Source organism: Netta rufina, assembly GCF_964035555.1.
Source record: "Netta rufina genome assembly, chromosome: 26".
NCBI lineage: Eukaryota > Metazoa > Chordata > Aves > Anseriformes > Anatidae > Netta > Netta rufina.
The window spans coordinates 2,550,104-2,574,878 of NC_140150.1; the positions used below are offsets into that span (position 1 = coordinate 2,550,104).

Sequence of the window (24,775 nt, forward strand, 5' to 3'; positions counted from 1 at the left end):
CCTGGCACAACTCGAGGCCGTTCCCTTTAGCCCTATCCCTGGTTATCTGCGAGCAGAGGCCGACCCCAGCTCCCCACAGCTCTCAGGGGGCTGCAGAGAGCCATGAGCTCTACCCTGAGCCTCCTCTTCCCCAGCCCAAACACCCCCAGTGCCCTCAGCCACGGGACTTGTGTTCCAGGCCCTTCACCAGCCTCATCGCCCTGCTCTGGACACGCTCCAGGACCTCCATGTCCTTCTACTGAGGAGCCCCTCATGACTACAGGGCCTGTGATTTTTTGGTTTTACTGATTTCGCAGTTTTTCTTTATTTTACTGTTTGTCTCGTTTTTACTGTTTGTCTCATTCTTACTGTTTGTCTTGTTTTTACTGTTTTAATTACTTTTACTCTTTTAATTGCTTTCACTGTTTTCACCACTTTTCTGTTTTTTACTGTTTCGCCCTCTTTTTCTTCATTTTCTTCTCCTTTCGGGGCAGCGGGACCTTCCCCCTTCTCACCCTACCATCCCCCCCAGCGCCACGCCTGCACGACCCCTTCCGAGCAGGCACCGCGACTGCCATTTCCCCCTTGAAAAACCACATTTCCCCACAAAAAATAAAAATAAAAAAAAACACAACTTTGCCCCTCAGGCTGGGGGGGGGGGTGCCCGTTACCAGGCAACGGCGCGGAGCCCCCCCCCCCGGTGGGGGGGGCGGGGCGTCGCGGCTCGCTGACGCCATCAGCGAGCGGCGGGGGCGGGGGAGAGGTGCGGGAGGGGAGGGGGCGGCGCGGGGCCGCGGGGCCGGTGAGGGCGGCGGAGGGGGAAGGAGGGGGGGGGGGGGGGGAGCACCGGGAGGGGAGCGGGGGGGGGGCGGCGCTGCCGGGCGGAGGGACCCGGGGCGGTGGCGGCGGCGGCGGGGCGGGAGGGGCAGGGAGGAGGAGGGAGGAGGAAGGAGGAGGGGCGGTGGCGGGCGGGCGCCCCCTGGCGGGGCGGCGGGGCCATGTGGCCGTGCTGGCTGTGCCCGCAGGTGCCGGGCGCCATGGCCCCCCCCAAGGACATCATGACCAACTCGCACGCCAAGTCCATCCTGAACGCCATGAACGCCCTGCGGAAGAGCGGCACGCTGTGCGACGTCACCCTCCGCGTGGAGCACAAGGACTTCCCGGCCCACCGCATCGTGCTGGCCGCCTGCAGCGACTACTTCTGCGCCATGTTCACCAGCGAGGTCGGCGGCTCAGGAGGGCGCTGGGCGCGGGGCTCCCGTGGTGTGGTGGGCCCGGATCTGGTCGGGGGTTGGGGGGTGGGAGCCCACTGGATCCTTCGTGTGGTGGGCCTGGGGCCCTTTGCATGGGAAACCTGGATCCCTCTGGATCCCATTGGGTGGTGGGCCCAGATCCAGTTGGGTGGGGGTCTTGGATCCCTCTGGATCCAGTTGGGTGGTGGGCTTGGATCCCTCTGGATCCCTTGTGTGGTGGGCCTGGGGCCCTTTGCATGGTAGAGCTGGATCCCTCTGGATCCCATTGCATGGTGGGCCTGGATCCAGTTGGGTGGGCGTCTTGGATCCCTCTGGATCCCTTGTGTGCTGGGCCTGGATCCCTTTGCATGGTAGGTCTGGATCCCATTGTGTGGTGGGCCCAGATCCAGTTGGGTGAGGGTCTTGGATCCCTCTGGATCCAGTTGGGTGGGGGTCTTGGATCCCTCTGGATCCAGTTGGGTGGGGGTCTTGGGTCCCTCTGGATCCAGTTGGGTGGGGGTCCTGGGTCCTTCCAGATCCCTTCACATGGTGGGCCCAGGTCCTGTTGCATGGTGGTCTTGGATCCCCCTTGATCCCTTGGTGTGGTGGGCCCAGATCCCTCTGGATCCATTGGCATGGTGGGCCCAGCTCCAGTTGGTTGGGCATCTTGGATCCCTCAGGATCCATTGCCATGGTGTGTCCAGATCCCATGGAGTGGTGGCTCCTGGTTCTTCTGGATCCCTTTGCATGGGGTCCCCCTTGGGATCCCATCAGATTCTTCCTGGTGGTGCCTGTGGATCCTTCTGGATTTCCCTGTGTGGAGGCCCCTGGGTCCCCTCACAGTAGCCCCGAATCCCCCTGGATCCTCTCAACAGCAGCCCAGGATCTCCTGGTGCGTCTGGGTGCCCTCACAGCAGCCCCAGAGCCCTCCGTCATGGCACAGGGGGAGCAGAGGCAGCGGCTGGGACTGTGCCCCACATCACGGTCTGCTGCATGGCCAACCTGCACAGCAGGGAGCTGGCAAAGCAGGAGGTTCTGAGACTTGTCCCGATTTTTCTAGGGCTGGTTTGTGTCTTCCTGCTTCTGAGCATCTGCCTTCCGAGGTTACCAGCCCGAGGGCAGAGCTGGGGGGGCTGTGGCGTGCGCCTTAGACCAGGTGGTGAACTAGGGCAGCCACTGGAAAACTGAAATGGAGGCGGTTCGCTCACAGCCTGGCTGATAGCTGGTACCTGCTGGGTTGTGGTGCTGCTCTTGCAAAGGGGATGCAGCCTTTGGGGCTGGGACCTGGGGCCCCTGTTACTTTACTCACGAAATCTCACTTGCGAGGACCTTTGCTCTCACAGTATTTTTTATATCGACTCATATTACCTACGTGCTGTTTTTCTGCATCACTGAAAGGTAACGTTAGAGTCGAAGCTAGCACTCCTTCGTATTGTTAGCAGAGAGGAGTGCCAGGCCTTCTCTTTTGCAAGTTTGAGTCAATCTTTGTGGCTTTTTCATACAGAGGATGCTTTCCTCATCCTAGCAACTTCTCCATCAGCAGAGAGAAACATGACTAAGCAGCCCAAAGGTCCTAAAGACCTTCCTGCTACCCCAGTGCTGCCTGCAGGAGAGAATCATTTCCTTCGTTGTTTTACCCAGCACTGACCACCGTTGGTGGAGCAGTCAGTTTACCAACCCTTCCTTCGTTCGGTGCTGGGTGGGGTGAGCAGCTATCTTCATTTTTTTTAGTTCAGAGGGAAGCAACCAAAATAAGACATACGTGGACCGACCGCATAACAGTGTGTTTTCTATCTACTGACTTCAATATTTCAATATTCTGTATTTCTAGCTGTCTTCAAGAAATTTGCAAATTTGACAGCTTCATGCTCGTTATCTGCGTAAAGGAAATATATATTTTTTATAAAAGAAAGTACACAAAGCAAACTCAGTCCCTGGAGGCTGAAGTTCTCAGTTTATTGATAGCTTCAGCAAATGCAGCTTAATAGCACTGTCCTCGCTCTTTGTGTTTTCCCCTATGTTCTTGTCAGTGCTTTTGACTTCATCTACACGGTCTGCAGAGCTCCAGTTGCTCTACGTGCTGCAGAACATTTTTGTGGCTGCTAACGAAGGCTGAGGATGGGTGTACTTTGGATCTGAGCTGAGATTATCTCTCCTTGCTCCTTTATACTCTCATTTTAACTCTAACATTGTAATGACCTTAATTCATAGATACAATTCTTCCTAGAAAGATAAGTACATCCAGTGCCCAGTGGGCATGAGTGCTCTCTCTCTCTCATGCCCCCACACTGCTGCTGCTGTAAGGGTTTTACTTCTTTTGCTTAGTCTCTATCCAAATTTGCTTTTTCATACGGAAACCCCAAAATGACAAACCTGCCAAGTGACACAGGCAATTACTGTGTGTTTGTGGGAGAACGTTCTTTCCAGGAAATGACAGCTTGGGAAGCCTCAAAGTGGCCCTACTTCCTCTGTGTGTTAATGACAAGTATGCTGGTGAGTGTAATAGGGCAGCACTTGGTTGCCATCCAAACACTTGTGGGTACGGAGTGTTTTGGCCTTGGCTGTAACTTCAGGGAACTCAAAAGGCCGGATTGCAAAACGTGCCAACAGCCTCTGCAAGGGCTTCCTTTGCATTTGATTGCTCATCTCCAGCAAACCTGGGGACTACTCGGTGAGCTGCAACGCGTGGCTTTTGTCAGGGTTGGGTTTCAAGGGGCTTTGCTCAGAACTGGTCCCTGGGTTATGCCCCGTGCCGCTCACGGTGTTGTGTCTGCATGGCCAGCGGAGCACTGAGGTCGGCAGAGATGATCTTCAGAGAAAACTGTTTGCCAGTCCGTGTGCCTCTAGTTTCTTCCTTCTCTCACTTCTGACTTTAACGTTTCCTTGCAAAAGTTCTCAATCTGAGTATAACAACCTTAATATAACTTTCTTTCTGTTTTCCAGAAGGAGGGGAAGCCACCAATCACCCGTTGAACCCCTGGCCTTCGACAACACCTTTCCCCATCTCTGTGTTGAGTTGTGTGGGCAAACTGAAAGGCCCACCGGTTTTACCTACGAGGCTTTTCCTTGTAGTGAAAACCGAAGAGCAGTTTCAGCAAATGCTCCCTTGCACCCTAGTTTTGCACTGGAATTTCTGCCTTTGTTTGGACAAGTTAACGTGTCCAGGGTGTGTTAACAGCTGATCGTTGGCTCCACCTCAGAAAGAAACAAGTCTGTCTTCTTAGAGTATGCTCTAGAAACTTGAAGGTTTGGGCTTTTTTGTTTTGTTCTCCCTAGAAGATAGAGGAATTCTCTTCTTATTCTGAAAATAACTTCTGTTTCTGCTCTGGGATCCTTTTTTTTAAGGTATGATTCAAGGATCCCAAGTTATATATCACGTACATTGTGTGAAGTCATTTTAAATATTTTCTCCCATCCAAATAATCTTAGCCCATGAATAAACTGAGCCAGATAACAAGGTGGTAGTACAGTGTAGCAGAAGTTGCATGTAAGGAGAGACAGAGCTCTTCATCTCTGTAACGTTAGTGTTGTCCCCATGGTTAGTGTTGGGGTCAACAGCATGCAGAGAGGATGTGCATGGCTGATTATTGAATATTGGTTGTGGGGACAGGAGCATCTTTCCCAGCTTCAGGCCAGTCTGTGAAGAACAGCTGTCTCCAGCATCTACCTCGCTCAGTGCAGTCCCTTAGCAGTAGGCCTGGTGCCATTCTAGTCTTTTAGCTTCTTATTCTCCTTTTTCAAAGTACTCAGTATGTGTGGACACGGGCAGGTGCAGTCCACCTCTCCATTTGCTTGTTGGAATCCGAGGAATATCCTGTCCGATCAGCTCTGATCTCTGTGACACCTGTGTCCTTTATCTGTTGCACAAAGCATCTCGGTTTGGTTTGGGGGAATGGTTTGTCTAACCCATGCCATGAACTCATTTTGACTTCTAAATGTCACACAGCAGGTCAAACGAGGTAATTTCCTTTTCCTGTCTGATTCTGGATGCCATGAAGTTTTTTAAATGTGTCAACAGACCTGAAAGGCCTCTCCTTCAAATTACTTTGAGTGTCACCATTCCCCTCCATGTTTCTCTTGATTCCATGATCCCTGCATTGCAGAAGTGGCTCAGTCTCAGCAGAGGCTTCTCTGCTGTTGCTGTGTCATCAGCTGCCTCTGTAGGAGTACATCTGACTGCTCTTATTTTCTCTAATCGTATATCACAGCATTTTTCCCCAGCTGTGGCCAATTCTAAGCCAAGTGATGATGCTTTGATCATGCTTCCTCTTCCCCGAGTCTTCGCTCACTCAGTCCATAACCAGCTTCAGTCTCATTCTTAGCAAGAAACGTCCAGGGCTTTCATCTGAATTGTGCTTGCACTGATACTGACCACTTCTTCAGAATTCTCAGGGAAAAAAAGCTGAGTTTTGCAGCGTGCTGCATGGCGACATCCTTCTGTTGAGGTCCATTCATGCTGACAGGAGCTCACAGCTCTGTGCGGGATGTGATTAGTAATTCCACCTGCCAGCCCATTGTTCGTGAATCATCAGATGCTGTGCCAGCAGCTTCGTAATGGCTGCATTAAACCACCAACAGCTGATGCTCTGTGAAAATATAATCTCGGTTCTGCAGCCATAGAGGTGCAAATTGGGTGGATTCTCAGAATTTACTGTTCCCAACAGTAACATTCCGTAGAAAAAGTAATTATTCCAAAATGATGCATCTTAGAGATGATAAAAGAGCAAGGAGACAAAGTCAGGGTTGTTTAAGTACCATCACTCTATGTACTTTAATTGTGAGTTTAACTTCAGTATTTCAACCTTCAACTGAATTTTTTGAGCTAGCCGTTCTTTGTAGAGACTCTCACCGTAAGCGAACAGGATGGATCAGGAATTGAAGTTAAGAAAGATTTTTATTTGGATTGGTTTTAGAGCAGAGAAGTAAGCTGGGGACACCATGTAAGCTGCGGCATGTCATACACATCCAGCCCAGAAAGGAACCCCCTGAACTGTTCCTTCTAGTAAAGCTTGGAGTTTCTCACGGAGGATAGAGTTTACACGTGCCATTTGTGTATGATAATTAATTTCTGCTCAATCTCAATTTGCTCATTTTAAAACGCAGTTTGACTCTCTTCCAGACGTGTAATAAACTAAACTGCTGAGCACTGTTGCCTTTTTGAGCAGATTACTGAACAATAATCCTTTGTCTCCTTTCTGATTTACAGCTCTCGGAGAAGGATAAACCCTATGTAGATATCCAGGGACTGACAGCTTCCACCATGGAAATCCTGCTAGATTTTGTGTATACAGAAACTGTTCACGTGACAGTAGAAAATGTCCAAGAACTGCTCCCAGCAGCGTGCCTGCTTCAGCTAAAAGGTAATTGCCAAGTATCAGCACAAACTGCACAATTGCTGCTGCTCAGAGATCTGGTTTGTCTGACCTTCTGTAAATGGAAGACAGATTGTGGGAGGCATGAAATCTATAAGCAGTGTGTTCGTTCCAGACCTGAGCACTTCTGCCTTGAAACCATACAGTTTGTGTCAGACTTCTATTATCTTTTGCACACTGGCCTCATTGGTAGAGGAACTGACTTGTCTGGAAAAAAAGATGATAAAATATTATTTTTCCATGGTTTGGGCTACTTTATATCTGCATGAGAATACCCAGGAAGAATTCAACGTAATAATAAGCAAATCCTTGATATCGCTTGGCCTTGCCGTCACAATGTGTCTGGGTCATAACAACCTGGTTGATGTGTGCCTATGGAGCTATCCAAGGCACCTATCAAAAAGACACTGGAGAAAGCCTTAAAAAAAATCTGGTGGCCATATCCACTAGCATATACACTCTTGGCTTATAGTCCACGAAGCTGGGTCAACTCAGATTTGAGTCAGTTCCTAGTATTGGATTTGTTTAACATGTAAATAGAATAGACAGAGATTGAAACAGCCCAAACAATTGCTCTTCTGCTTAGTGTTACCATTTTCCTCAGAAGAAATGTTTGCATGCATGTGTATTTCAAGCTTGTTTTTGAGTTGGTTTTTCATTATTGTTTAGAACTTTCTTTTCTGAAGCCCTTTCCAAAGCAGAGGATTGATAGTAAGCATGCAGTGCTCATTCACCCCTCCAATTTTCCGTAGGTGTGAAACAAGCTTGCTGTGAGTTTCTAGAAAGCCAGCTGGATCCATCAAATTGTTTGGGCATTCGGGATTTTGCTGAGACACACAATTGTGTTGATCTAATGCAAGCTGCAGAGGTCTTCAGCCAGAAACATTTTCCAGAGGTGGTTCAGCATGAAGAGTTTATCCTCTTAAATCAAGAAGAGGTTGAAAAGCTCATCAAGTGTGATGAAATTCAGGTAAAACCTGAAAAGTACTGTTACCCTGCAAAGCATTAAAGCATTGAAACCAGTTGGGGTTAAGTCCACACTTCTAGGGTGGATTTCACACACGGTTCCTGAATTTTGGAATTTAATTTCCAAAAAGATTCTTCTGACTTTTCAGCCTTGTAACCTCAAACTGATGAGTAACATGCAACTTCTGTGTAAGAATTTATTGTCAGGCAAACGTTTCCTGCAAGTAAGGCAATCACAGGTGGTTACCTCTGCAGAGCTCTTGTTCCCTTTCCTCCTCGTTTCCCTGGAGGAGCATTCGGAGGTTACAAAGACAAGTTGTCTCAATGCCTACATTTCAGAAATACCCGCAATACATTAACTTCTATTTGTAGACCTTTGTATGCTACTCAGCAGCACAAGGAATGCATGTGTCATGCCAGGCATTTGGGTGTCCTCTGCTTTACAAGGAGCAGAATGCATGATGGTGCAGGGTAGTCGGATTCTTCAGGGAGTTACAAGAAGATTTTATTGCCTGTGATTTCTGGTACAGATTCTGTTCCCTCAGGGTTAGTTTCTGGAGGATTTACTACTTGGCTGGAACTTGTCAAATACTTCTTTTTCCAAGTTTTCTATGAATATGTATTTCTTGAGAATGGCAATAAGGTGAAAATAGTGAGGACACTGGTGTATTTAATTAAGATGGATTTCGGTGAGAGTTAATGTTTGCTTCAGTTCTAAAAGAAGTGATTAAATCCTTATTCAGAGTTTGCAGTAACACAAGCTCTTAGAAACAAACCCATGTAAGTGATACCTCTGGTAGAGTTCCTGAAAAGCAAGTGCAGGGATAGCCAGAGGAGAAGTCTTAATGTATGCTTTGAAAGTCTGCTGTGAAAGTGGCCTTCTGCCAAGCTGATAGCCTCATGTTGATAAACCTGCTTGAGAAAGAACATGCAAGACAGCAATGAAAAGCCCTGGTGTAGGCAGTGATCAGCAGTGGAAAAAGGCTGAGTGTGTTTGGTATCTAACAGGCAGCAGCTTCAATGCAGTGAAGGTCCGAGCTTATGCAGGTTGTGGTGAGTACTGGCATAACACTTCTGGATAGTCAAGAGGAAATAGTCACAGAATGGCTTGGGTTGGAAGGGACCTTACAAAGTCATCCAGTTCAAATCCCTGCCATTTTTCACTAGACCAGGCTGCCCAAAGTCCCATCCAGCCTGACCTTGAACAGTTCCAGGGATGGGACATCTAGAACTTCTCTGGGCAACCTGTTCCAGTTCTTCACCACCCTCACTGTGAAGAATTTCTTCCTTATATCTAATCTAAATCTACCTTTTTTTAGTTTAGAACCATTGCCTCTTGACCTGTCACTTCAGACCCTACTAAAAAGTCTCTACCCATCTTTCTTATAAGTTATGATTCAGACTTTGCACACACACCGTGAGGTGTGAATTTATTGTAATAACTTGAGAAAGTGAACAGAGCAAATCCCTTTGCTGCTCTGGACAGGGGTAATGTGTTCAGGAGCAAGAGTGATGTATTGGAGGGTACTGAGAAAGCACCAGCTGCAAAGTCCCCTGGCTTTTGGAGAAGTAGGTCTTCTTTTGGAGTAGGTTTTCACTGTGGTGTTCTATTTAGTGTTACCCGTCATATATCAAGCAACCAGGCATGATTTAACATACAGCAAAACTGTTAAATGTATCAGGGAACAGTCAGTTAAGGAGGGAATAAAACGATGTGTTGATTACTGCGTTTTTGGAGGAGGTGGGGAAAATTGGAAGCAGCGAAGTACCCTGCTTTCCTTTTGTGAGCTCTCATTGTTCTTTCCCTGTAATTCAAAAATAAGGAGGCCATTTCTAATTGCAGTGTTACAAATATAAATCAATGGCATGGAAGAATTGCCTTACATAATTAACCTCTATGGCTCCCTGCTTCAGAACATTCTTCAACAAATAGCTGCAGAATGAACTTCAAAGTGTACTGGTCCTATATGGGTGGGAAGACTCGGTCTTCTTGTTACAGGTCTCCTTTTATCTTCATGTTAGTTGATCATAATAATGATGATCATAATAAATTCATGGCTCACTTGCTTTTAAATTGGACAATCTGAAGACCTGCAAAAAGAAAATCAAGCCCAAATAATATATAATAGGTCTCTTCACAATTAATTAATTATCTTTTCATTATCGGATTAATCTTGCACGGTTGTGCTCTGCATGCACTGGAGCTGCTCTATTTGTAAAACTGTCCGAAGCACCTGAGGTTCTCTAAAAGTGCCAAATTTAGTTGGCTCAGTCAGTGTAAGCTCTGGAAGTGGTGTAAGCACTGGCATGTGGGGGTCCTAAGTGGAAGGAGAAATAAGTTAGAGTCAGAACAGCAGTGTTCACACCTTCTACACTCTGAAATCCAGTCTTTTTAAGTTCCTTAAATGTAAATTGAAGTAAAAAACCTCAGATACACCCAGTGTTATGACTAGAGTGTTAGCAGGGCAGCGTGTGGGCACTAGGCTGCAGGGGTTAATATGAGGCACTTTTCTCTAAAAAGGAGACGTGATTCTGGTCACCTTTATGCTGGTACTTTGCAGCCTGCAGGACAGTGACCTCTGCTCCAAGTGGGAACCCCTGGCAGTTGCAGCCTTTCCCTGGGCTCTCTCAGCGCTTGTGGGCTGGGTCCCACCTGGCTCTGCTGCGTTCCATAGGGCATTTCTGGTACTTGAACTGTCAGTTGCTGATCTCAGCTATAAGGAAAAACCAAATGCAGTTTTAAGGAAGAGAAAATAAGGGCTTGTAATCAGTGCTTGTAAATACTGCTCACAGGAATTTCCGTAACAGACTAACTGGAGATGTCCTGCTCTCTTGCTGGCTCTGAGCAGCATCAGCAGTCTGAAAGTTGTCTGTTCCACGGGCAGTTGCTGTATTGCCCTGCGGTCTGATCGGTGTGTGTCTCCTCTTTCCAGGTGGACTCTGAAGAGCCTGTTTTTGAGGCAGTTATAAACTGGGTGAAGCACTCAAAAAAAGAACGGGAAGCATCGCTGCCGGAGCTGCTGCAGTATGTGCGCATGCCGCTTCTCACCCCCCGCTACATCACCGATGTCATCGACACCGAGGTATCAGCAGCCCCGTGTCCGGGGCACAGAACAGCTGAGAGCCAGTGTCTGTGTGTGGTTGTGTGCTCCCTGGTTAGAGTCCTGCTGTCCTAACAGCGTGTCAGAAGCTGCTCTCCCTCCCGGTGCTTTTTGATGCTGACCCTACGGAGGTTTCCCCGTTCAGCTGCAGTGCCCCCTGTTTTACTCAGAGGTAGTTTGCTGTGTCAACAGTGACAGCATCCTGCTTTCAGCTGGGAGGGAGTCCCATCCAGAGGAATTACTCAGTTGTCTCCTGATAGGTAGCACCTCTCTGTTCTCATCTGTTACCTTCTGTAATGAGCTTTCTGTCTTCCATTCATAAGCCCTAGTGGGTCTCCTGTAGGTGGAGACAGGCTGCTGATTGGGATGCTAGGGAGGAAATGGCTGGAGAGGGCCTCATCAGGAGTTGTTTTAGGTGCAGATGCCCTTGGCTGAGGAGGGCAGCAGCACGTTAGGTCCAGGGTCAACACACAGCTGAGAGCCAGATGTAATCCTTTGTGTGGCTGGGGCAAACACAAAATGTGGGTGATTACAGATCATGAAGCTTTTGCAGTGCAAGTTTAATTCCAAATGAGTGATGCTGACCCAGTGCAAGCTTTGACAGGAAGGTGCAGAGAAAGTTCGAAGCAGTGTCCTTGTCTGATGGTGATGTGAGCTGTGGCTACTCGCCTTCATCAGGTGCTGAATGCAAAGTGAAGACATGGTCACGTATGAAAGTGGCTGATCTAGCAACATCATCTCTGATGTGCAAATGGCTGCCTACTACAGGTGTTCTTAAATAGGGTCAGCAAGTATGCAGTCAAGTTGTGCCAGGGCTAAAATGTGCTTAGTCAGATCGGTATGGCCCACCTTAAACTGAAATTGAGGTTAACACAAGAGGGACTAGTCCCAGAACAATTAAGTCTGTTCCAAAAGCAGGCGAACACATTGTGTGGATAGGGCCCCAGCTTTCTTACTGCCCAGGATGGCACCTCTAGACTGGAGGTGAGACGTGGTGATGGTAAGACATCATCATCTTGGTGCAGTGTGGAGGGGAGAGGGTCAGCTGTGTGGCATCATCTGCCCTGAACACCCTGTCCTTGCACAACCACAAAGAAATTGTAAAAATAAATCTTAGCTTATTGCAGCATGAAATACCCAAAGGGTACTGAACACTGAATATTCAGGGGAGGGGAACGACACTCTGTGTTACTCACGGAGGATATGGCTGTCCTTGGGTGCAGTGCCCCCAGCTTCTTTTGGAGGAGACCTTACCTGCTTCTGTAGTCTCTTTGTAGCTCAGTGTCCCATGTGTATAGGGATCGAGCTAATGGACCCAGCAAAACTGCTTAGTTTGTGCTTTGCTCCTTGTTTCGTCTTCAATGGCAGGTGCATGTTGAGTTGATGATGTGGGGCAGATCCAGCCAAACTGATTTCAGTCCCTGCCAGTCCCCCTTCACAAATGTATTTCTGCTGGCTTACATGTAGCAGAAGTGGATTTCCCTTAGTTTTCCAATGTAAGTATTTTTATCATGGAACCTGCAGTGCCAGACTTTGCATGAGAAACGAGCCATGTCTTTCCAGCTGCAGTTTAGTTTTGCGTTGTCTTTGCCTTTCCTTGCATGCAGCATTTGCACCATGACACTACTAGCAGCAGCCTGCACACAGGTCATTTCAATGCTGTCTGAATTGACCAGAGCTGGCTTCAGGACAGTTCTCAGCAGGGATCTTAAAATACCTCACGCATACCAGTGACTCATGTTTTTCCTCAGCCTTTTATCCGATGCAGTCTGCAGTGCAGAGACCTCGTCGATGAAGCTAAGAAATTTCATCTTCGGCCTGAGCTCCGGAGTCAGATGCAGGGACCCAGGACAAGAGCACGTTTAGGTGAGCAGCAAGGGCAAGGTCACCGAGGAGGTCTGGGGAATTGGCAGGTGTTGTGCTACAGGTGCTGGACAGTGCCTTGTAATTGTGCAGAAGAGTTTTGCAGCAGTAACTTCTTGACACACAGTCCCCTGTGGTAAAGAAAGGGGAGCAGGGGACGGAAGTGTGTTTTCGTAGCACAGGTACTTACTGGCAGCATAGGGACTGGTTGGTTACCTTTAATCCAAGGCCTCTGCTGTAACCACAAAAAGAGTTTACTGAATTATTGGTGCTTCCGGATATGTTTGCTCAGCATGCAGCTGTCCAAGAAGTTTGGGAAGAGTTTCTTCCTGTCTAAAAAGGCAGTTATCAGTGTCAGAGATAAAAAGAAACAACTGTATGAGAGTGAAGGTTAGTTTTCAACAGGGAATCTGAGAGGGGAAGGCACAAGGAGGAAGACGGAGAGGTGCCTCATTCATTTCAGAGGTACATTTTTCTTAACCTCATTTTCAACTTAATCTCTTAGGACAAAAAAAGAAGTTGGTTTCATCTGCTGTTTCAGGGCCTCCTACCGAGCACAGTTGCTGAGTTGTTGGGAAAGGTGCTTTTGGCTTAAGGCTGGAAGCACTTGGGAGTAACACAAACAGTAGGAATTACCCCCGGGAGAAGAAAAAGCATTTTCAGGCTTCTTCCTAACAATGGCCCTTCCTCACCTGACTCCCGTTCCCATGTCTCCAGACTCACTCTCTCTGCCTTTACCCCGGCTGCACTCGCAGAGCACTGCCCTTGGTGCCAGCACTGACACCTTTTGCCTCAAGCAGCCCTCCCTGGGTGCTCTCCAGTGCTGCTGCTTGTGGAGAGGGACCCTGAAAAAAAGCTTTGTGGCCAATTCTTGTTATTAACACTGTTTTAGGGGATGGAAAACAATTTAAATACTAAAAGAGGAGGGCAAATTAGGTTTGTCAGAGAGAGATTGATTAGGTTTTTGGCCCGGAGGCATTATTGTTATGATGTGGTTTGACCTCCAGCATAGTCCAGCCCACAGCATGTTTTCTTTTTTTTCTGGGAACATCCTCCATCAATTTTAGTGACATTCAGTTCAGCTCTGCCCGCTGTTTTAGAAAGGGGCATTGCATTTTGTTCTTGGTTGGAATACGTGAACTGATAAAGGAAATGTCACAGAATTGTTTCATTACTTACACTGGCAAAAAGTTTGCACCTTGTTTCAAAGGTTCATCTCCTTCAGATTCAGTCCAAGTTTTTTTTTGTTTGTTTTTTAAACTGATTCAATACCATCTGCTGTCAGGAGTGCTCTTATCATCTGTCATTTATAAATGGTCATCAGGTTGCCTATTAACTTTCTGTTGGATAAACTGAACTGATCGTGCTATTAACTGTCATAATGTACAGGAAACTTTCTAAGTTCCAATTTGTCTTTGGAGCTTTTTTCTGAGTCCTTTCCAGTTACATTTTGTGTTATTCTCCTTCATATGAAGTTGCAATTGTTTTGCTTTGGGATGGACAAGGTCTTGCTAAATCTTTGTTGCTCAACGTTCAGCCTTTCTGCAACGAAAAGCTGGATAGCTCTGAACTCTATTAAAATTCCCTACTACACAAATGCAGGGATGATCATCTATTTCTAAAACTATGATAGAAACCCTACCTTCAAGGCAATCGTTACAAGGGAAATCAGAATTAAATTAGAAATTAGAACTCCCCAAGTCACAAGTCTTATTTTTCTGTCAAGGAGAAAATAAGAAAAAGTCAGGGACCCTTTGAGAGAGCAGAAAGTAAAGGGAAGGCAACTTTGAAATGAAATACATTAAGACATAAGAGAGAATTCTTGGGAAAATATTGCATTATTTTTTCAGGCTTCAGTGAGCTTAACTTTTACTTCTTGGAGAAAAAAAGAAGGTGCTATCTGGTTTGGATGTCGCTTGTAAATGAGGAGAGAATGCCATTTTTTGTGAGGAGGGTGGAGGGAAGCAGCCATCCTCCTTCAGCTTTCTCAGGGGTAAGAAGTTTACAAAATAAACATGGGAGAGAATACAAAAGAAGACATAAACAAGCCAACTTGTGTTCTCAGGGTCCATCTAACATGGGGAGGAACTGCCCAACAGTGGACAGCTTCTAGCACACAGGTTAGTCTTACAGCCACTCACCCTGGAATGGTTTCTCTTTTCCTACCCACTGACACGAGAGGGGACCCAGGTGACTTTTATCTGCATTAGGTGCTTGCTTCAGAGCAGTGATTAAAAAAAAGGGTGATTTAGAGGCTGCTTCTTGCACCAAGGAAGGCTCGGTGTTTACTCGGATGATTGCCTTGAGGTGCCCCTTTGGTTGTGAAGGGACTGACCTGACGTTGCTCTCCCTCTTTGCTCTAGGAGCTAATGAAGTCCTGCTTGTGATCGGTGGCTTTGGCAGCCAGCAGTCACCTATTGATGTTGTGGAGAAATACGACCCGAAGACTCAGGAGTGGAGTTTCTTGCCCGTAAGGGACCAGTTTTAACTATCATGGGGCTCTACAGATTGCTGACATCAAACACTCACCATATGACCATATACCAGCCTCTAAATAAAATTCCTCTTTGGGTTTCTCTGCATTCTGCTTAGAATTTATGACAGAAATTCATTAGGGTTGATGAGGTTTACACTGTGAATGCTAAAACTGCTTCATATTTGAAGATTTACTAAATAAGCTTTTTATGAGAGCTTGCTGTCATATTTCTAATGAGATGAGCCTTCAGAGACCCACATCTTTGTTGTGGGAGTGAGAATTTATGAGAGGCATTTTTGATCTTAGGGGGGTGTTAAGCTCTGAAGTTTAGTAATGATAATTGAAATGTCAATAGGAGCAGTATAATCAGTCCTGCTTTCAGGCAGGCTGCATGATCTCTGCTTGCATTGTTTCTGAGCAAAGCAGGATATATTTAGGAAGAGAGCTTCTGCACTGGGGACTATTTCTACAGAAATTTAAAATTGGCTTTATCAGTGTGAAATGGTGGAGAAGTGCCTCTACTTTAGCATCTGTAGTCACAGAAGTACTTACACTACCTTCTCCAAAATTCTGTTCTTTTTTGGAGGCCAAAAACTTTGGATATTTCCATCAGATCACAGTCTCCACATTTTTCCCCTTGACGGTCTCTGCAGGGAGCCAGTGGGAGGAACACAAACCTCCAAGATGCATCAAAGACTCAGCAGAGACAGGGGATAAGTTGACATTCTAATGCAAAATATTTTAGCACAAGGAGACCTGGGCAGCAAGAGTAGAAGCGGAGGAAGTCAGATGCAATTTATACATTTTAGCCAGGGCTGTGCCCTTGAAATCCACAGTGCCATTTGTCTCTTTGGCCATTTTCCAAAAGAGCAGTGAAACAGGATGGAAGAACCGCAGTTGTTGGACATATGTCGGTGTTATTTCCTCTCCTTGACCCTTTATTGTCTTGGCCCTTTTAGAGCATTACCCGTAAGAGGCGCTACGTTGCTACGGTGTCCCTGCACGATCGGATCTACGTGATCGGGGGGTACGACGGCCGCTCACGCCTCAGCTCTGTGGAGTGCTTGGATTATACATCAGACGAGGATGGTATCTGGTACTCTGTAGCTCCGATGAACGTGCGGCGAGGCCTAGCAGGAGCCACGACCCTGGGAGGTACGTCCAGGTCACTGCACTAGCAGGGCAGTTCTCTGTCGTTCCTGTCCTCTGGCCGTCCTGAAATGCCCTGAGCTGGCACACGTAGAGCCGGTGGCTCTGAGAGTCTGAAAGTCTGGCTTGGATGGAGAAATGGAAAACTTCTTGTGCGTGTATCCCAAGAGGAGTTCTGTCTCCATTCTTCAGGCGTGTGTCTGTGCGTTGAGGGGTGGCAGCTCAAAGAAGGGTAATGGGGTGGGAAGCTCTCGGGGTGGTGATGGTGTTAGGTAGTGCTGAGTACAGCAGGAACTACCCAGCACTGGAGAGAGGTTGAAAGTGGAGCACATGCAGAGAGGGATTCTTAGGACATACCTGGAAGAAGGAAACTACCTTATGGAGCAAACCAGAACCCTTCAGCTTGTTTACACAGGACGTATTCATATATTATTTCTCTATAATATACGTATATTCTCTCTTTGTATTATTTGGCACATGAAGAAAATGTGCTGTATAAGAATTGAATAAGAGCGAGTGGTTATAAACAGGCTACAAAGAATTGGTGTGGAAATGAGAGGAAGTTTCATAGCCATTAAAGTAGTGGTGATCTTAATAATGTTGGTTAAATAACATTCATTACGTTTCAAATTCTTACTGTACCTATTCTGATGAAACTTCTGTAAAAAAAGGTGTGGCCGTTTTGAAGATGACACTTGACAGATTTGTGAAGCCTCATGTGCATTGGGTTCTCCAGCATAAGGAGCTGGTCTTGATGCCTTTTGGATCCTCTCCATTTGCTACCCTGTAATCACATTTTCTGGGGCGGTGCTGAGGTGGTGTTAATGGTGGCAGGGTTTGGGCACGCCACTTTTTCTGTATGTTCTGCAGGATGAAAAAAAAAAAATAGCTGGGGCATGTATGTTTTCTTTTATCCATCACCAAGAAGCAGATTTAAAGGCCAGATGGGTTTTGTGTTTGTTTGGTGTGTTGGGTCTGTGAGCAGCCTAATGCAGCAAGCCAGGGTGAGGAGGCTGGGTTTGTCTTGGCTCTCATTGTGCCAAGCTCTGCAGTTGTTCCTGCATTTCGCAGTCCCTGTTGTAGGTTTGCTCCATCTGCGAGGTCCTTCTTGCTCGGTGAGCACGTTTGGTCCTCGATGCTGTGAGTCCAGCCTCTCTCTCACGTTGCAGACATGATCTACGTTTCTGGTGGGTTCGATGGCAGCCGACGTCACACCAGCATGGAGCGATACGACCCCAACATCGATCAGTGGAGTATGCTGGGAGACATGCAGACAGCACGGGAAGGAGCGGGGCTCGTCGTGGCGAACGGAGTTATCTATTGCCTCGGTAGGTACCTGAGGAGCTCAAGGCGTTCAGCAAATAGGTGCTTTTTGCAAAAATGGCAGCGCAGATCCTTTCTGCACCAGTTACAGCACATCTGGGTTAGAAGAGACACCCAGAAGATTTAATTTCACCAAACTGAGCCCTGCACAGTGCTGTCAGCCAGTGCAGCCTGTTCTCACCACCCTGTTCTCACAGGGCTGAGGCTGGATCTGCCCCACAACAGTAAATGCTGTTAGAAGCAAATGGATCACAGTCAGCCTACATTTGAGGGACTGCTGAAGCGTAGGGGTGAGCAATGGCAGCCGAGGTTTGCAGGGCCAGGGCAGTGGCTGAAATGCCCCAGAACACGAAGCAGTGCTGGCTGTAGCACTCTGGAAATGTATCTTAGGCTGGATGTGTTCTAACTCCTTTCTGCAGCACTTGTTTCATTTTCAGAGACCCCTGAGTTTCAGATAACCAAATAATTCTAAAGACCTTAATGAGCTTGTTCTGGAGATACTTTCAAGGCACCAAAAAAGGCAGGCCCAGCACTATTTTCTGCCCTCATCGGTTGCAGTCCTGTTGTTCTTGGGGAGTCTTGAATATCAGACACTGGTGTATGGGTCTCACTTCTCTCTCCCAAGTTCCTTGTCCCCATGCTGTCCCCCAAGGCAGATGCCAGCACAGTGCTCCTTTGCTGAAGCAGCACAACACCATTTTTCGGTATTGTCTTGTGAAACTGCTCTTTCAGCCTTTTATGCTTTCATCTTCAAGGCATCCCAGCGTATGCTATGTTTAGGAATATGGGCATCGGGCTTGGAGGTGGCTCTGCAGTGCAGCTCTAAGCTGGCTGTAGTGGTTTGGAGGGGCAGTACCAGCGCTTGCTCCAAGCTGGCTCTGGTCTGGCCCTGCAAGCTGCAGAGATCCTCAGTGTTCTGCCTGCCCAGCGTTGGGAGTTGTGCTGGTCGCAGGGTGGTGCCATGCCAAAGGTGAACCGGGCACGTTACTGCTCCCTACACAGAAAACATTTTCCAGAACTCAGACCCGTGGTTTGCTCTTCTCTTTTGTTTCAGGTGGCTATGACGGGCTGAACATTCTGAATTCTGTCGAGAGGTACGATCCCCACACTGGACACTGGACAAATGTCACACCAATGGCCACCAAGCGCTCAGGTAAGAGCCCACAGAGCCTCGAGGTTAAAATGTGTTGTGCTGCACTGAGGAAGCCGTCATTGCTGACTTGTTCTGCTGCTCTTCAGGATGTTGGCTGGTGTCAGTGGGTGGACTGGCTTTGAGCAGGGACTGTTTTAGGGTGTGCTGGCTTAGCTCCCCAAGAGAAGGATTAGTTCTCACATGCCTGATGTCTGCATCCCATACTAAGACGTGAATAAAGGAATGTGCCTGTGGCTTTATAGGTTGCAGGGAGAGGAAGTCTTGTGTGACTGCCCTAACTAGGAACGGTGCATGGCTTGAAAAAAAGCTGGCAAGGAAGAAGCAATGTAACAATCCTGTGTAAGATAATGGGACAGTTTGCTAAGTCAGTGCTCATCAACTGCACAGGGCACTGTTAAGGCAGGGGTGTTTGGCAAGCTTTCTTTCACCTGCCTTGCACTTTGTGAAGTGGTGGGCCTCAGCTCCTGGAGCAGCGGGAGGGCAGTGTTAAACTGCTCAGCTAATGATGACTTGAAACATCGTGCAGCCACACTCCAGTTATCCCCACCAACTCGCAGTTTCTCCATCCTGCTTGGAGTCCTCTCTGAGCTTTAAGTTTGGCAGCTGTATCTGGGAGCAAAATAAAGTTTAAAGCCTCCTTTTGGAGTGATTTACTGTCTCAGCTGTTACTCATTTCTCAAAGAAGTGCAGCTCCCTTCTCCCTGTGTGCTCCAGTGCTGGCCCCAGGCCACTGCACTGCGCCTCAGGCCTGCCCCAAGCCTCATGGCAGTGCTCGAGAGCAGCCGTGGCCTTGCTGAGCTGCACGTGGCAGGGTGGGAAGCTCGGTGCTCCACAGCTTTGTGGTTCTTGATGGAGGAGTTCTGCTTACAGGCAGTCTTTCAAAACCCTTTTGAAGTTGCTTTTTCTCTAATAATTCCAATAAATGTCCTTTACAATTAGCCTAGGCAGCCTTGCTTCTCTTTGTTCTCTGCTGTAGTATTCTTGTTTAGAGACAAGAGCTGGTTACTCAATTAAAACTGTTCTCTGTTCTAAAAACATTCAGGCTTTCTTGTGCCTGCAGTGCATTCACCAAAACCTCAGGCTTTAAATATTTACTCCTGTGACAGAGCCATTCCTGTTAAGTTTGGGTTGGAAAGTATTTCCCATATGCCAAGAATGGATTTGATTTAGAAGTTGGTTGCTTTACACACCCAGAAAGATCCCACATACCAATGTGTGATAAATCTATGGCTTTTCCTACATCAGAGGAAACATGCAAGACCTAATCACGGATCTCCAGAAAGCGTAAGAATGGGATGCCTTTTTCCAAGCGGTCTGTTGTGTGCACCACAGAAGATGTCTTCTGGCAAGACCAAAAGCAAAGAGTTCAAAGGGAAAGCCATTTATAAGAAGTCTTTCCCAGGTCCGTGCCAGTTTCCCACAATACTTGGAGGCTTTTGATAGCAGTGCCTCAGCCCGCAGAGCAGACTACTTCAGTGCCACAAGCAAGCAGGAACACTGTGAGGCTCCTCATACCAGCCACATTCCTTCCTCAGTGCCGTGACTGGGAGCACAGAGATCTGAAGCAGGGATGTGCCCCAAAATGCTGCTGGGCACAGTTTATTTTTTCTGTCACTCCATGGTACTCACACCACTACCAGTAGCTTACATACTGGTTGCATACTACTCTGGTCCCTTCTCAGCTGAAGTTTCCCCCACCGAAGCTCTCAGAGAACCCACGGGGGCAGTCTGGTGCTCTCATAAGGACAGATGGTGAGAGGGAGGTTGCTTGTAGTGGGACAGAAAGTCTCTTACACCTTGTTTGTAGAAGAAACAGACCAGTTCCCAGGAGCTGTAGGGTAGCTGGCTTGTTTTCTTAGGGATACTTGTCAGTGCAGTAGCTACGTGGTGGTGGTAATGTCCTGACAGGGTTTACTCAGCTCTGGAGACACAGCTCAGAACAGCAGCAGCTGTTGGCAGGAGCACACAAGGCCATGGAGCGCACGGGTATCTGACTTACCTTGTTTGCTCTGAGAGGGGCTGCAGTCTGCAAGCTGAGGCTGGCAGGGGGTTATTTCTGCCAGCCTCAGGGCTTTTCAGGGGGTTATTTTGTTGTCACAAATCCCAAGTCAGGTCAGCTCTGTCACTGATCACTCAGATGAAAGCATAAGAAGATATCCTCTGAAGAGGAAGAACTGCCCTAGTTCAGCCTTGCTGACAGCAAGCCGTGGGCACAGTGCCGACAGTGTCAGTCTTGGCTGCAACTCTTCCATCCTCCTCTCTCTCTCCCCAGGGGCTGGAGTGGCTCTGCTGAATGACCATATTTATGTAGTTGGTGGGTTCGATGGGACAGCACATCTCTCTTCCGTGGAAGCCTATAACATTCGCACTGATTCCTGGACAACTGTAACAAGCATGACAACTCCCCGCTGCTACGTCGGGGCCACGGTGCTGCGGGGAAGGCTGTATGCAATCGCTGGGTAAGAGACAGCCCTGGGCTGGAGAGGAAGGTGCTCTGCTTGCTGGAAGAGGTGCGAGTGACTTGAGGTGACACGACCTGCTGCCACATTTCAGGTGGCCTCTCCCAGTCCACGTAGGCAGTGTGATGGTTCAGGGCCAAGACAGGCAGGAGGGTGGCAGCAGATAGCAAAAGAGAGCCTCATAAAATGGTTTTATTTCAGTCTGTCCCCGCTGTATGTAACTGTCCAGCCTCCCAGAAAGGACTGTGAACGCCTCAACCTCTTCCTGCAGCAGCATCCCTCACCTGTAACTTTCTGTCCTGGCAGGTACGATGGCAACTCCCTGCTGAGCAGCATTGAGTGCTACGATCCCATCATCGACAACTGGGAGGTGGTGACCTCCCTGGGGATGCAGCGGTGTGATGCTGGAGTCTGTGTCCTTCGGGAGAAGTGATGTGGAGGGCGCTTACAAAGAACATCCTAAAAAGTCTCTGCTGGAAGAAGAGTCCCAAGTGATTTGCAGTGACTGTTTCTGAGAGGTGTGGATGCTGTGGAAGTAGGCACCAGAACAGCAGCTTTCTGTGCTGCTTTGACTAGAGCATGTGCATAAACGTGTTATCTCAGCAGTCATTTGAAATCAGGGACTCTGCGTGAAGCTGGAGAGAGGTGGTGAAGTGGATCAGGAGAAGCTGCATTCTCTGCTGTTCCTGTGGCTAATTCTATCAGCAGAGCCGGGGTGCCCCCAGAATTGGCATCAGCCAGCGTGGTGAAAATCCAAGGACATCTACACACAACTGGGGGTCTCTTCAGCCACTGCAGGACCGTGCGGGTCCTCTGGTTGCTCTCAGCAACATGGACGCGTGCGGGTGGAATCCAGCTGCTCTTATGTTCCAGCTTCAAATCATCTTGTACATACTGAATGTTTGTAATTTGCTCCTCAAGCACGTATCTGTGCAGAGCCAAATTGAGTGAGCATGTGTAAGGGGGTCCTGCACTGGAGCTGCATCCGCAGGTTCCTCCCGGGTCTGCACACAAGGAGTCGCAGATTAAAGCTGTCAACTACTGAGACCCAAAAGCCTGAGGCTGCTGGGGGCAAAGGGCAGGGGAGAAACTCACTGCCTAGCGTGGAGGTGGATCTGCAGCACTTGTGCTCCAAGCACGGGACTCACCGAGGTTCACCACATCACATTTCCCTTGAGAAGCTTGACAGATCCAGTTGCAAAAAGCTGCGTTTTCTGGCAGCAGGAGCCTTGCTGTGATAGGCAGTGCCTTTGCTCCTACCCCTGCAGGGAGATCACCTCGCAGAGGCTGAGGCCCTGAGCGTAGGGACGCAATTGCTACTGTCTATGTCGACCTTGCTGGCGAGTGACTGCGGTTCTTCCCTGGACAGGTGTCTGTCCAGCACACCCACGTCAGCCTTGTAGTCGAATTCATTGTGTTGATTTTCCTTTTCTCCAGGATTTTTCTGCTTCCAGGCGCGGTTTGGAGTGACACCCAGGGTTCCGTTTTGCCCCTGTGTTCTCAGCTCTCCCCTGCCTCTTAACTCCACATCCTCTTACACCAGCTGTCCTTTGCCTGCCCTACGAGCCCCAGGTGAGCGTTTCACCACTGGCTCCCTGGGGCGCTCTCCCCAGCATGTCTCCTGCCTTGCTGTGTTTCTGGCAGCGCGGGCTTTCCTCTGCCGTCAGCTTGGCCCCCGCAGTGCCTGGGCTCTGTGTAGTGCTGCTCGTCGAGCTTACTGCTGACTCCTTGCTTAGGGGACAGGGTGGGATCAGGGATGTGGTAGCATGACTTAATTATGCACTTTCAGCCAACGCTCTGACCTTCTGCGTTTGTTTCTATTACACAAGTGTTCTGTGGTTTTGTTTCCTATGTTTATTTTTTAATGAAAACATAAAGAATAAAATATTTCCTGAGCCAGTGGGAGCTTCACTTCTGTTCTCTACCCTCGAGACGTTTGCCTGATCCCCACATTGATGATTTGTACAAAACTCTGGTAAGACCAGGCAGCCACCTTAAGCCGTGCCTCTGCCCTGCTGCTTAGGTCTCTGAGTGGCGTTAAAGAGCAAGGGCTGCATCCCTTTGGGATCTGCAGTGCAAAAGCCTGTGGGGCCTGGGAGGACGTGTTAACTGAGAATTAATTTGTTGCAAGAGGTGCTTGCGAAGAGTGGCAGCAGAGATGAGGAAAACACCCTGTGATAATACTGTTGTAACAGAGTCTGCAGTTGCAAAAAATAACAGCTCCTTTGTCCACCATGGAAGAGTGGGATGAATGGAGCCCAGTATTAATTCAGCTGTCACTGGCGTAGCTGCAAACTGCTCTCCTGGTTTCTCTCTACAAACCTTCTGGTGATTTTAAAACAAGCTGTTGTGTCCTGCCCCAGCAGCCTTCTTTGGAGTAGTGGGTGCCTTGGGGCTGCTCACAGCGGGTCTTGGTGAGCTTCACACCACCTTTATTGCCTCCATGCTCCTCTCAGCCCTGCAAGCTCAGAGATGGCTCAGGAGCTCCGATGCCCAAGCTCTGCCTCACAAATACCCACAGGATCCACAGGACGATGGGTTTGTGTCAAACAGCCACGCTCACTTCCCAGCTCCTGGCAGAGAGCGGAGCTGTGGTCAATAACACAGCAGCCAAGGTTCTGGGATTTCCCAAGCTGGAGCCTTTCATCAGCTGGATTTCTGATGAAATCCTGTGTCCTATTTAGTACCTTGAACATCTGCTCCCTTTTCTGGCTCCTCCTGAAAGATCTCAGGCGCAGCCATTCAGGAGGCAGCAAAAGAATGGTGCATGTTTATAATACAGTCAGGAAAAAGCCAGAACCGGGGCTCTTCTGTGTTGTACCCCCAACAAAGCAGTGGCTCCAATCAACCGGGCCACTTCCCTTTTTCCAGCAGAGCTGACAGCGGGCCCCCAGCTGGTCCTGAGATCAGCACAAACCCCCAGGGCCTCACACTCACTAAGGGGTGAGCTTAAGCCACCCGGGCCTCAGGACCTGGGCTCCTCCTGCAGAGCTGCTCAGTCACTGGCACAGCTGCTGTCTGCTCAGGGTCAGGCTGAAAGAGCTCCATCTTCCTGTCCTGGAAACCATTGTGCCCTTCCAATGCCCTCTTCCCCCCTCTTTCCCCACTGGATCCACGTTTCCACAGTTCCCTCTGTGCCTCCACGAGCCACACAGTCCTCAGCCCAGGCTCTCAGAAATGGGGTCACAGCAAACGCCCGCGGCAGCCCCGCAGGAACCGCCTGCCCTCCGTCCCTCCCAGACACCACGAGCCAGGCCCTGCCTGTCCCCGCAGGGCCCAGCTGGCTGGCAAACAAACAGATTTGGGCTGCCAACTGGTCGCTGCCAGCTTATGAAACTGCCCCAATTCACGTAGGAAAGGCTCGTCCACCTCAAGGGGTCACAGAATGGCCGAGGTGGGAAGGGGTCTGGGGATCACCTAGGCCAGAGAAGGGCAATGAGGCTGGTGAGGGGTCTGGAGAACAAGTCCTACAAGGAGTGACTGAGGGAGCTGGGGGTGTTCAGCCTGGAGAAGAGGCTCAGGGGCGACCTTATTGCACTCCACAGTTGCCTTAAAGGAGGCTGTAGCGAGGTGGGGGTTGGTCTGTTCTACCATGCGCCTGGTGACAGGACAAGGGGGAATGGGCTAAAGTTGCGCCAGGGGAGGTTTAGGTTGGATATTAGGAAGAACTTCTTTACATAAGTGGTTGTTAGGCATTGGGAT

General features: G+C 48.7%; 1 protein-coding gene across 3 annotated transcripts; it reads left to right on the plus strand.

Annotated features, from left to right (window-relative positions):
• The first annotated feature begins 710 nt into the window (after window positions 1–710).
• On the plus strand, window positions 711–22,943 carry KLHL12 (kelch like family member 12). Of its 3 annotated transcripts, none has more exons than XM_084301783.1 (12): window positions 711–742; window positions 1,005–1,202; window positions 6,418–6,571; window positions 7,336–7,553; window positions 10,483–10,632; window positions 12,402–12,516; window positions 14,877–14,983; window positions 15,949–16,144; window positions 17,308–17,466; window positions 18,516–18,614; window positions 20,887–21,073; window positions 21,380–22,943. In XM_084301783.1, exons 2-12 carry the CDS (start codon window positions 1,017–1,019, stop codon window positions 21,504–21,506), a joined length of 1,698 nt encoding a protein of 565 aa, XP_084157909.1. In that variant the 5' UTR covers window positions 711–742; window positions 1,005–1,016; the 3' UTR covers window positions 21,507–22,943. The 3 variants fall into 3 exon arrangements, with proteins under 3 accessions (XP_084157909.1, XP_084157910.1, XP_084157908.1); XM_084301784.1 differs by lacking the exon at window positions 711–742 and adding an exon at window positions 755–781; XM_084301782.1 differs by lacking the exon at window positions 711–742 and having other exon boundaries at window positions 967–1,202.
• The last annotated feature ends 1,832 nt before the right edge of the window (window positions 22,944–24,775 follow it).

Bases quoted from the DNA above. Each gene is read 5' to 3' on its own strand.
- KLHL12 (XM_084301782.1), top strand. From the start codon at position 978: ATGTGGCCGTGCTGGCTGTGCCCGCAGGTGCCGGGCGCCATGGCCCCC. The intron at 12,517-14,876 runs GTGAGCAGCAAG...TCTTTGCTCTAG, and splicing joins CAGGACAAGAGCACGTTTAG to GAGCTAATGAAGTCCTGCTT. The intron at 21,074-21,379 runs GTAAGAGACAGC...CTGTCCTGGCAG, and splicing joins AGGCTGTATGCAATCGCTGG to GTACGATGGCAACTCCCTGC.